Consider the following 13,614-nt stretch of genomic DNA (forward strand, 5'->3'; position numbering starts at 1 on the left):
CAGCGAACCACAGTGAGAGCCATTATCCACAAATGGCAAAAACATGGAACAGTGGTGAACCTTCCCAGGAGTGGCCGGCCGACCAAAATTACCCCAAGAGCGCAGAGACGACTCATGCGAGAGGTCACAAAAGACCCCAGGACAACGTCTAAAGAACTGCAGGCCTCACTTGCCTCAATTAAGGTCAGTGTTCACGACTCCACCATAAGAAAGAGACTGGGCAAAAACGGCCTGCATGGCAGATTTCCAAGACGCAAACCACTGTTAAGCAAAAGAACATTAGGGCTCGTCTCAATTTCGCTAAGAAACATCTCAATGATTGCCAAGACTTTTGGGAAAATACCTTGTGTACTGATGAGACAAAAGTTGAACTTTTGGAAGGCAAATGTCCCGTTACATCTGGCGTAAAAGGAACACAGCATTTCAGAAAAAGAACATCATACCAACAGTAAAATATGGTGGTGGTAGTGTGATGGTCTGGGGTTGTTTTGCTGCTTCAGGACCTGGAAGGCTTGCTGTGATAGATGGAACCATGAATTCTACTGTCTACCAAAAATCCTGAAGGAGAATGTCTGGCCATCTGTTCGTCAACTCAAGCTGAAGCGATCTTGGGTGCTGCAACAGGACAATGACCCAAAACACACCAGCAAATCCACCTCTGAATGGCTGAAGAAAACCAAAATGAAGACTTTGGAGTGGCCTAGTCAAAGTCCTGACCTGAATCCAATTGAGATGCTATGGCATGACCTTAAAAAGGCGCTTCATGCTAGAAAACCCTCAAATAAAGCTGAATTACAACAATTCTGCAAAGATGAGTGGGCCAAAATTCCTCCAGAGTGCTATAAAAGACTCATTGCAAGTTATCGCAAACGCTTGATTGCAGTTATTGCTGCTAAGGGTGGCCCAACCAGTTATTAGGTTCAGGGGGCAATTACTTTTTCACACAGGGCCATGTAGGTTTGGATTTTTTTTTCTCCCTAAATAATAAAAACCATCATTTAAAAACTGCATTTTGTGTTTACTTGTGTTATATTTGACTAATGGTTAAATGTGTTTGATGATCAGAAACATTTTGTGCGACAAATATGCAAAAGAATAAGAAATCAGGAAGGGGGCAAATAGTTTTTCACACCACTGTATAAGGTCAGGCAGTAGTAGTATAGAGAAACTGTTGGGCCTGATATTGGCTCTAAATGATTGTCCATTGTTACTTTGTGGTATGTGGTGGTTCATTTTCTTAGTTTTTTAAATTCTTTTGTTAGGCTTGTAGTTTGTTCATTTTTAAGGTGATCTGTGGCTCCTTGTAGCCTGCAACCAAGTGAATGTTTGTTATCTATTGCATATTAGAACCCTAATTAAAAGTGGCCTGTGGTATTGTTTTAGTTTTAATTTTTTTTGTTAGATTTTCCTTTGTATTATGTTACACTCATGTTTTGTTTCCTTTTTTTAAAGAGAGAACACTGATTACTTTTTTATCTACTGTTTATTTATGGCTTATTTATCTGATTTCTGTTTTTGTTTCATTGCTTTTCTTATTAGATTATTATTTTTTTTTACTTTGTCCTGCTGGACATTGGTTTGTCATGTGGTGGGTGCAGCAATGCACTGTATCAACGCATGCTCCTAACCTCCTCCTCCTGCTGCTGGGCAATTTGAAGCCTCCTGGGCTAACTAACCTTTAATCGGTTTATTGGATTTCACATTGGTGTTAAGTTGGGATTTTGTATAGGGGATGGTTGAGTAGCCTGGGTAACACTAGTAGTGGCAATTTGAAATTTGCACCCATCCACCTGGCAGTCTAGCTTTATGGGCCACATTTGTTTTGAGTGGTACTTGTGGTTTGTCTAGTTTTTCACTTTGTTTTCTTTTGCCATACACTTTTTTTGCCATTCCAATTATTCCATCAGTCTGTGCTTGTGATGTGGAGTCTGGATTGAAGTATTCAATTATTCTAATAACCATGGCTGATCAGACTGCTAGGTTAATGGTCAATGTAGTTAAAGTTATCGACTAAACTTCTTATTTGGAGTTAAACTGTTTGCATTTTTAGAGCTTGTGATTTTTATTGAGCCCAGTAATTAAAGCACTTGTATTAATCTTATTTAATTGATTAATTTGTATTTGGGGAAGAGTTTGATTTTTAGAATGTCCCCTTCCTGAATAAACCCGGGGTGGTGTAGTTCTTTTCCAGTTTGATGCCCTAGTGCCCCCTTGAGGTCATATTAACACAACAGAACAGTGTATTTGTTTCATTGTTTGGTGTATGTACTGTGGTACTTTATAGAAAAGAAATAACATCGTGAACTACATATATAGTGTGGCAAGTGGTTGGGGGTGGTACCCAGCCGAGGTGCCCAGAAGGACCAGAGAAGGGATTACGCCTCCTCCAGACCATGAGGGGGCAACCGCCCTGGTGGCTTTAGGGACCACTGGAACAGAGTTTAGAAGCTCAACCCTATAGGGGCCCGTGGTCACCGCAAGGGGGAGCCCCAATGCCTGAGGAGCCCTGGTCCTCAGCACTTCCGCCACACCCGGAAGTGCTGGGGGGAAGAAGACCAGGGATACCCGGAGTGCTTCCGAGTGCACAGCTGGCACTTATGCCACACAGGGGAGTCCCGGCAGGCACTCATTGGGAGGCACCTGGAGCACGCCTGGGTGGGTTTAAAAGGGGCCGCCTCCCTCCATTCGATGGCTGGAGTCGGGTGGAAGAGGACGGAGCTCAGAGAAGAGGAGTGAAGGCGGACCTGAAGAGAGAGAGGCATTGGAAAGACCTGGACTTGCGGATGATTGGTGCTGGGGCACTGGGTTGTGTGCTGTTTATTTGTGATTATGTTTAATAAACGTTTGTTGGGTTTTGTACCTACGGTGTCCACCTGTCTGTGTCCGGGCTGCTTACCACAATAGTCAGTGTAGGTGCTAGCATTTTTGGTACCTTAATCAAAGATACAAATTTTACACCCTTGTGTGGGAGATTTAATGGTGGTGTTCTACGAGTACAAGAAGGGGTGTTATTGGTAGAGGTGGGTCTGCACATGCAGTTTAGGGTATGATAAATCAAAATGGGGATGGGGTCTCCCTTAGTGTTGGTGCACAGTGTGTGTGTCAAACCTGTTTATCTAAGCTGTGCTTGTGCCAGTGGTAGGTGAGCTTGGGGTGTGAAGCACACTTGAAATTTGTAACCACATTTTACTTCAACTATGATGAACCTTCCCTCCACTGCAGATGTCACACCACATATTATCCTGTTTCTTTTCTCTGTTTATTCACTTGTTCACCTACGTTATTGTTGAGTGGCACTGTTGTGCTGACAGCATTCAAATAGCAGCCAGTCTGTGCTGACAAAAGACAGGGTGTCCTGAAATAGCTCACTCACTATAGCATTATTGACAAATATCAAGAAATAAGTACATGTCAGCTAATTTTTTATTAATTTTTTCTTTTCTATAAAGTGCCCACATTTCAGGCAAATTAATCAAAGTATTTTTAAGGTGTCTGTTTTTTTTTTTGGGGGGGGGGTGCTTACTTCTAAATAATATTCGAATATCCTTTAATAGCAGATGCCTAGTGCCAAATTTTCAAAGTTTTAACTAAACAGGAAATGTTTTTTATTGAGTCAGTGAAAATTGCATTATTTATATATAGAGATTATTTTTTTTATACACACACGAGCATAGAGCATGACTTCTGGGTATGGAATTGGTTAAAAATATGGAGATGAATTTGAATGTAACACTTGTACCAACCTATATATCTTCTATCTATATACTGTATCTAGAATTCTTTTCGCGTTTGAAACGGAAATTACGTATGACCACAGAACATATTATAATACAGGAACTAATCACTTCATTTGTGGATACCATTTTATATCATCTTTACAAATTGTTATTATTTATGTGAGAGTTATTTTACTGATATTGAAAAGAAGTAAACACAAACACGCCAATCTATCCCATAGAAGTGCGCCCCATGTTGTCCTCTCCCAGCCCTCCTCTCTGAACTCCTGCGCTGAGCCGTCCGCCGCTAGGCACGTTCTGACAGAGGAGTTTTATTTATTCGTCCACGTGACTGTCGCGAAAACTGCCACATTATAACTGTTTTTTAGTTGGCAGTACTTGATAGTAGAAGAGATGAGGAAAACAGCTTTGCGTCTTTCTACTTTTTAACTGCACCGAGCTGTAAACAATGTGAAGATGACACCGCCTTCAGCGGCGAGAGGTTGTGAGAACAAAGTGGACGCTGTGAGGCGTGGAATGGCGGGCTGCTCCGCCGGGTCAAGAGCTTTGCAGTTTCAGGCAGCATCCTATCTTCTTGTATTGTTTGTGACAATTAAAGTGCCCCATTGGCTCCTGGGAGAGTGGAAATCTTTGCGAATGAGTGTAATCGGTGCCATCGAAGCATGACTCTGTTTGTAAATTGCCCTACACGACTACTTACTGTCCCTTAAAGTGAGTTCGGAAAACTAAAACCCCGCAACATTCAAGGTTGCTTTTGTGATTAATTATTTTAAGAAGTAAATCACACGCACATAGTGCAAGGTTGTCAGGCAGAAATTTGGACAATCACATAGAAAATGTAATTTCTGTACCACAGCGGTCGTGTAGCACCTTTCACAAGTGATGTACTACTGAGAGATGATCCAAATACATTTTAGCTGCTGTTAGTACTACTTACCTGTTGTGTTATAGCGCCTTTAAATTGTAGTTAACCCGAAATAACTCCAGTGGTGCTCAATGTGTCTTTACTTCTTAAATGTTAATGTTTTAACTTATATTGTTTTTTTCCCTTGCACTCAGTGAGCAAAGCCACTGGGTAATCAGCTAGTATATATATATATATATATATATATATTGTATATATATATTGTATATATATATATATATATATATATATATATATATATATATACTAGGGGGCTCCGCCTCCTGCTCGCTTTGCTTGCCAAACCCGTGTTTGGTTAATCAAATATACAATTTAAAAAATTTTTTTTTCCTTTGGAATTGTTTCAGTTTCATTATTTGCACTTTACTTTAAAGCTTCAGTAAAAACAATATTTGGAATTACCTTTTCTTCAAGATCGGATTGAATTTTGATTCCGTTTCTGGAGATACATTGTGAAAACACAACGTATAACTGCCCGTGAGAGAATATCGTTTCTTTTTCTCTAATAAATAATCCAACTTTTTCTAATGTTTGTCCCTGTGATTTGTTAATTGTCATAGGAAAAGCTATTCTCATGGGAAACTGTCAACATTTTAATATGAATGGCATGTCCAGATCTCCTTTGGTGTCTAATGTTAATCGTGGAATATATACTACATTACTTTTCTTGTCGCCTGTTAAAATTTGCATTGCTTCTCCATGATCGTAAATATATACCTGACCGAATTGTGTTTTTTCCTCAAAGTTAAACTTGTCGTTGCTTTAACTGTTGCGGAACCACATATTCTCATAGCGTATGGTCCATTATTGTGTAAATCTATGTTTTGAGCATTGAATATGCAAAGGCGAAAAGATTATTGTAGACTCCTATATTTCGCCTGTAGTGTTTGTGGATTCTGTGGTGGATTGACGCCCTGCCTGGGGTTTGTTCCTGACTTGCGCCCTGTGCTGGCTGGGATTGTCTCCACCTGACCCCTGTGACCCTGTGTTAGGATATAGTGGGTTGGGAAATGACTGACCGACTCTTTGTGGATTTCACTTTCCCCAAACATCAAATCTTTTAATTCTCACAGATAGACCTCTTCACTGGGGGGCAACACTACTTTTCCCTGATGGCAACCCGAATTAAATGATCTACAAGTCTGACAAACTTCAAAGCCTTACAATATTTCCATACATCTGACATATCACCTATGTCCATATATTCAATCTCTATTTGCATTTCCGTTACTTCACCAGATAATAATTTCTCTTTTTTAGTGTTAGTGTGATCTTTATCTTTTTTTTTGATACTTTCGAATTTTTCTGCTTTTATATTCTGTAACTTGCTCTGCATATGTATCGTTCCCTCGTTTTTAAACCTCTTCATGACGTTTTACTTTGTTTTATACTCTGTCTTTTATTTCTGACCTCGCTTTGTCCTGCTATTTTTTCAATGACACCTGGTCCGTGATGATTATTTTCCCTTTTTTCAAATAATAATTTCCGTTTGTTTGTGCTAATGCGATCTTTACTATCTTTTTTCAATACTGTAGCGACCTCTGAAAAGAGAAGTAAAAAAACAGACAGACGTAGTAAAGTCTCACAAAAGTTTTACTTGAACAATCAAGAAACAGAACGCTGACTTTATAACCCCAAATACAACCTTCTAGCACCCTCTCCAACCCCCTCCTCCCGTACTGGGACCCCCCCCCTTACACATCAATCAATACCCCGCTCTCAGTCTTCTGTGCTGTACTCCGCCCTCCCTCAATCGAAACTAACACTCACTTCAAAAAAAAAAGGCTTCAACGTGGAAGGGACGCTACAATACTATCGAATGTTCCTGCTTTCATATTCTTTACCTTTCTCTGCATATGTATCACGCCATCGTTTTTTTTTAGCCTTTCGAATTCCACTGCTTTCATAATCTCTTATATGCATTTTTTTCTCTCCAATGCTTTTAGGTCTCTTTTCTCTGCACTGCTCTTTCTTCTTTGGTTAGTCGTTGACATTTCATCTAGAATGTATTGTCCTTATATGTTTTATATGAGCTGAGAGCACATGATCAGTGTCTGCTACATGCCTTTACACGACTGAATGTTTTGCTGCCCGTGGTCTTATTCGATATTGGTTGTAAGTAGGGCGTGTCTTGCAAGAATCTTGTGTTTCACGTCCCCGCGAGACAATCCCTTGGCACCAAGTCTCATGTTTAAGGTCCCCGCTTGACGCTCCGTGGCTTCTCTTTTTTTATAATAGATATATATACTGTATATATATTCAGTTTTGAGGCTTCAGTTTTTATTTATGTAAATATGTTTTTATTTCTCTAAGTATTACACCTGTTATATATTGTGTCACACACGTGTGCATGGGAGGCAGCTAAAGGGCTTGAGTAAGGGCAGTTCCAAGTCATAACGGGTTGTGGCAGAGTGCACTGACTCTTTTTCTCCCTTTCCTCCAGACCATCCACGGGAGATTCCACCTGGCCCTCTTCACGTCACTTCCAGGACCGAGCCTATGGAAGAAGACCTTGTCGGTTCCAGCCCCTGTGATGTCATGTCCGAGCTCGAGCCTATGGCTGAAGACCTTCATGAGCCCAACCCCTTTGATCTCACTTCCTGTCTTCCCCTTTAAAAGCCTCCACCTTTTCCCTATTCCCTCAGTTGTGTTTTGGAATCAGTTTTGTGCACATCAGTGCTATGTAACATACTCATGACTTTGCAGTCAGGATACCAATTATACGGGTGGCTGCCCCAAACCTTGCTATGGCTCGTTGTAGCTTTTGTGACAATTGTAATTAGTTTCTCTGGGTTTAGTTTTGTTCTAATTACCTCATTGTTAGGGGAATGCCTCCAGCATTTACATTCAGGCTGAAACAGCAAGTTCCTGTGGTTCATATATACAGTATATATGCACTGTATGTCTTAAATACCATGTACAGATTATGATTAGACCACCATGAAACAGGTTAGCTTTATCCTACTGACAGTGTTGCATCAACATAGCAATCCTGCCCAGTACAAGAAGAACATCTGGTGCATATGCATGACTGAGGAGCCAGGATGAAGAACCATTCAACATGGGACCAGAAAGAACCTCAGCTTTGCAGCTACTGCACTGCAAATTTGTGGCGAACCTTAGTTTATTCTTAGACTATTGGATTCTGGGGTAGCGGCCTTTCTAAAATCTACTGAATTTTTTTTTCTTCTCATAAATACCAAGGGTTCAGATAACTGCAGTCAGTTCTCGACTAAGAATCCATGCTACACTGTTTCTGCAGAGCAATGTGTACATGGTCAAAGTTAAAATTTATTGTTGACTCTAGTGCTTTCAAAATTCTTTGCACTTTTATCACTGGGACTCATACCAAGACCAAAAATATTTATCTAGATGATCATACTTACCATAAACAAGTCATTGAGTGTAATCCTGCCAAGTTTGGTTAGGTCATGACCAGACATATCTGAATCCTGTAGAAAGAAATCAGTAATGATAATAATTAACTGCACATCCAAAACATTAATAAATACATAGTGTACTACATTTAAATCCTCATAACTAGTAAGCAGAGGCTTTGCTTTTGCTACGTAACATCTCATCTCTCCCGAGGTGTTTAACAAAAGTATAGGAGAAGGATGTGAAGGGCCTTCTTTATATCTCCAGTTGTATTCTCGCTGTTCTCTTCCCATTGATTTCACAATAGCAGTGTCAGGCTCCTGTTTCAATTAAGTCTACAGCTTTTCTCTACTAACAGTTATATAGTGCAGAGGATAAGAAAAGTGTTGTTAAGAAATAAGTGTGAATCATTTAGGGTTATCCGTAACATTGGAACAGTCTGAAGTGTGATCTACACTTCTATGCAAAAGGTGGGACACCCTGATCAAATTACTTGTTTTGTCGAGATCTGAAGTAAAAACAGAAAGCTTTTACAGCAAACTGAAACAATGGTATTTGATTGAAAATGTACAGTTATGCTTTATTTGATGAAATAAAAAAAACTGAAGAGTGAAAGTTTGGGCCCCCTTTCAGTCTCAGCAGGTGTAAGGTTGCTGGTATCCTGTATGTAGCTGAGGTTGTTCACAAAGGCTAAAATCTCAGAACCAAAACTCTATTGTGGTCTTTCTCAGGAACTGTAAAGTTTTTAAATCAATTCTCAATAAGGTTATAGGCCCAGCCTAGTTCTTCTTGAGTCACAGGTTTAACGCAGCAAAGAAGATTGAAACATCCATAACAAAATCTGCATTGTTACATAATCTATAAGTTGGATATGTCAGAATGCCTCAAACATCTGTATTTTTGCTAAAGTATTATTAAATAAACCACAAACCTTCTTCTGAATAGCTGGGGAGTACCCTTAAATGAGAACCACCATTTGCATTGAAGGCCCAGCACTCACAAAAAATAAATTATTAGCTTTGCATGACAGCACCTCAGAACCTTTCACGACTGCCATGTTAGACATTTATACAGGAAAGATAAGTGACTAAACATGAATGCATGTCGCTTCATTTTGCTTCACAAGTTTTAGTCCAAAATGTGTCTTTGGCTGCTAGGACAGGCCAACTCATTAATAAGGGCAGTCAAATGATTACTTCATTAGTTGTTGCCTTTAATGTTCTAAAAAATCACACAGGAAGACACTTTCTTTCTCCTTATTCCTTCAAGAACTAGATTTGAATTCAGACTCTTATCACTGTCTTCTTTAACTGCTTCTGATGTAGATTTTTTGTTCATCCTCCATGAACTGCCACATTGGAGTGCAATCAAACCGATTAAGGATGCCAATATATTTGTAATTAACATTGGTGAGTTTGCTACTATGACTCACTTTCATAAGCTTTTTCATATCAATATATATGTTCTTCTTCCAATTTCTTGACTTTTCATTTTTATCATTTCCTGATAAACGTTCAAATTCACCAGGGAAGAGCAACACACTCTTAGAATGTATAGAAGGGACACCTAGAAAAAGAAAGAGTGGAGTTAACTCTTTATGAACACTAAAACATATTTTTAGTTTTATACCCATGGTGCCATTACCTTTTTTTGTAATGTCATTTCTGTAGAATTCTCCTTTTGTTTTCTTACAGATAACAGGAAGTGTTTGTTTCATTAAAATTTTTTTAATTACTGCTGAAGAAGAATCTCCCTTATATTTCCTATAATTACCTGTAACAAAAAATGCACAGAACATTTTTTAGGGAAGTAACTATTAAACATCAAACTTCAAAAATGAACATTTCAACATTTTCTGTATACTTTGCATATGGAATCTGTATTTGAAAGTTATTTGTGTGAGTGTCTCATTCTTGTGAAAGTGTTTTTGACACCAGTGGTATTGGGATCCTTGGGGTTCATTGAATAAATACATCTCCATCTTATTTAACTATCCATCCCATAATTATGATATTTTATAATGCTGTATGTGTTGGGGGCATCAGAACTGAGACTTTGTCTGCTACGACTGACTGTGGACAGCGTCCAGTAATGCTGCTGAGGTTACTTTTCTTTTACTGTAAGTTCAGTTTGTGTGTGTGTGAGTATGTATATGTATGTATATGTTTGTATATATATGTATATGTGTGTGTATATATATATATATGAATATGTTTGCATATATATATGTGTATATATGTATGTGTGTATATATACACTGCTCACAAAAATTAAAGGAACGCTTTTTTTATTGGGCATGGCATGAAATCAGTTAAACCTGTCTGATAATTTTCTGGTTGGTTAAGCAGCTGAGGTCATTGTTAATCACTTTCAGCTGTATTGGTGTTCATGGACTTAACGACAGGTGCACTAAAGTGGCAACAATTAGAAAACCCTCAAAACAGGACTGGTTTTACACGTGGAGGTCATTTCAAGTTTTACCCTCTTGATCTTTTTTGGCTGGTTTTCCACTCGTGCTAGTTTTGACTTGAGTAATTATCTCTACTGGCAGTATGAGGCGATTCCTTAACCCTACAGAAGTTGCACAGGTTGCCCAACTTCTCCAGGATTGCACATCCACACGTGCTGCAGCAAGAAGGTTTAATGTGTCTCCCAGCACAATCTCCAGAACATGGAGGAGATTTCAGGAGACTGGCTGTTATTCTCGGAGAGCTGGACAGGGCCGTAGAAGGTCCTCAACCCATCAGCAGGACCGATACCTGCGCCTTTGTGCAAGGCGGAACAGGCTGAGCACTGCTCGTGCCCTACAGAATGACCTCCAGAGGGCCACTGGTGTGAATGTCTCTACCCAAACAATCAGGAACAGACTTCATGAAGATGGCCTGAGGGCCCGACGTCCTGTAGTGGGCCCTGTGCTCACTGCCCAGCACCGTGGAGCTCGACTGGCATTTGCTCAAGAACACCAGAATTGGCAAGTCCGCCACTGGCGCCCTGTACTTTATACAGACGAGAGCAGGTTCACCCTGAGCAGCTGTGATAGACGTGAAAGAGTCTGGAGAAGACAAGGAGAACGATATGCTGCCTACAACGTCGTTCAACATGACAGGTTTGGTGGTGGGTCAGTGATGGTCTGGGGAGGCATATCCATGGAGGGCGCACAGACATCTACTGCGTAGGAAATGGTGCTCTGACTGCCATAAGGTATCAAGATGAAATCCTTGAACCCATTGTCAGACCCTACGCTGGTGCAGTAGGTCCTGGTTTCCTCCTAATGCACGACAATGCCCGGCCACATGTGGCAAGAGTATGCAGGCAGTACCTGGAGGATGAAGGAATTGAAACAATTGAATGGCCTTCACGATCCCCTGACTTAAACCCAATAGAACATCTGTGGGACATTACACTGTGTGCACAATTATTAGGCAAGTGAGTATTTTGACCATATCATCATTTTTATGCGTATATTCCAACTCCAAGCTGTATTAACTTGAATGCTTATTGGATTTAAGCACGTCAGGTGATGTGTATTTGTGTAATGAGGGAGGGTGTGGCCTAAGGAGATCAACACCCTATATCAAGGTGTGCAGAATTATTAGGCAGCTAGTTTTCCTCAGGCAAAATGGGCCAAAAAAGAGATTTAACTGACTCTGAAAAGTCAGAAATTGTAAAAAGTCTTTCAGAGGGATGCAGCACTTTTGGAATTGCTAAGATATTGGTGTGTGATCACAGAACCATCAAACATTTTGTTGCAAATAGTCAACAGGGTCGCAAGAAACGTATTGAGAACAAAAGCATAAATTAGCTGCCAAAGATTTGAGAAGAATCAAGCGTGAAGCTACCAGGAACCCATTATCCTCCAGTACTTTCATATTCCAGAGCTGCAACCTACCTGGAGTGCCCAGAAGTACAAGGTGTTCAGTGCTCAAAGACATGGCCAAGGTAAGGAGGGCTGAAACCCAACCACCACTGAACAAGAAAATAAGTTGAAACGTCAAAACTGGGCCAAGAAATATCTGAAGACAGATTTTTTTCAAAGGTTTTATGGACCGATGAGATGAGAGTGACTCTTGATGGACCAGATGGATGGACCTGTGGATCAGTAATGGGCACAGAGCTCCACTCCAACGTGGAGGTGGGGTACTGGTATGAGCTGGTATTTTTAAAGATGAGCTAGTTGGACCTTTTGCATTGAAGATGAACTCAAAATCAACTCCCAAACCTACTGCCAGTTTTTCGAAGACACTTTCTTCAAACAGTGATACAGGAAAAAGACCATGATTTTTATGCAGGCCAATGCTCCATCACTTGCATCGAAGTTCTCCACTGCGTGGCCAGCCAGTAAAGGCCTTAAAGATGAAGGAATAATGACATGGCCCCCCTTCCTCATCTGACCTAAACCCTATCGAGAACTTGTGGGCACTTCTTAAACGCTAGATTTACGGGGGAGAAAAACAATCCACCTCTCTGAAGAGTGTCTGGGAGGCTGTAGTCACTGCTCCACAAAAAGCTGATCGTCAACAGATCAAGAAACTGACAGACTCCATGAATGGAAAGGCTTATGACTGTTATTGGAAAGAAGGGTGGCTATATTGGTCATTGATTGATTGATTTATTTTTTTGAAATGTCAGAGTTGTTTATTTGTAAATTTTGAGGTGTTTGTTTATTATTCTCACTATAACAGATGAAAATAAACAAGTGAGATGGGAAAATTTTCATTTTTCCTTTAGTTGCATAATAAATCTGCACACTAATAGTTGCCTAATAATTGTGTGCACATATGTATTCCCCTGATGATGTTCACACTCACATTTCCGTTGTGAAACATTCAGGTTTCAGGTTTATTAACATTTTGGTTTAACTGATAGCACTGTGTTTGTTCCATATTAAAATTAATCCTCAAAAATACAACTTGCCTAATAATTCTGCACTCCCTGTATGTTTCAGTCCATTAGGCGCCACCAGGTTGCTCCTCAGACTATACAACAGCTCAGGGATGCCCTCATATAGATCTGGGAGGAAATGCCACAAGACACCATCCGTCGTCTCATTAGGAGCATACCCCGACGTTGTCAAGCATGCATACAAGCTCGTGGGGGCCACACAAGATACTGAAAAGCATTTTGAGTAGCAGAAATTAAGTTTTTGAAAAAATGGACTAGCCTGCCACATCTTCATTTCACTCTGATTTTAGGGTGTCTACACAATTGAGCCCTCTGTAGGCAGAAAACTTTTATTTCCATTAAAAGACTTGGCATCCTTTTGTTCCTAAGACATTGCCCTGTCGTTATTTGTATAGATATCCAACTTCATATTGAGATCTGATGTATCTAATGTGTTTCTTTAAAGTGTTCCTTTAATATTTGTGAGCAGTATATATATATATATATATATATATATATATATATATATATATATATATATATATATATATATAGTCTGTTTTTTTTTTATTTATTTTTTTCTTTTTTCATTTTTATTACTATTTAATTTAATATTGTTTTTTGTATCAGTATACTGCTGCTGGATTATGTGAATTTCCCCTTGGGATTAATAAAGTATCTATCTATCTATCT

At 39.7% G+C, this 13,614-nt stretch overlaps 1 protein-coding gene across 3 annotated transcripts in view; it reads right to left on the reverse strand.

Moving 5' to 3' along the window:
• The window catches only part of LOC120536928, a 161,920-nt gene that overhangs the window by 127,533 nt on the left and 20,773 nt on the right, over positions 1-13,614 (reverse strand). For all 3 annotated transcript variants that reach the window (XR_005635225.1, XM_039765509.1, XM_039765508.1), the window contains exons 8-10: positions 9,685-9,813; positions 9,473-9,606; positions 8,049-8,114 (exon numbers count right to left, since the gene is read on the reverse strand). Coding sequence is in view for 2 of the 3 variants with exons in the window: in XM_039765509.1 (XP_039621443.1) it covers positions 8,049-8,114; positions 9,473-9,606; positions 9,685-9,813 (329 nt within the window). In the remaining variant the exon portion in view is untranslated. The remainder of the gene's footprint in view (positions 1-8,048; positions 8,115-9,472; positions 9,607-9,684; positions 9,814-13,614) is intronic.

Source organism: Polypterus senegalus, chromosome 10 (assembly GCF_016835505.1).
Source record: "Polypterus senegalus isolate Bchr_013 chromosome 10, ASM1683550v1, whole genome shotgun sequence".
NCBI lineage: Eukaryota > Metazoa > Chordata > Cladistia > Polypteriformes > Polypteridae > Polypterus > Polypterus senegalus.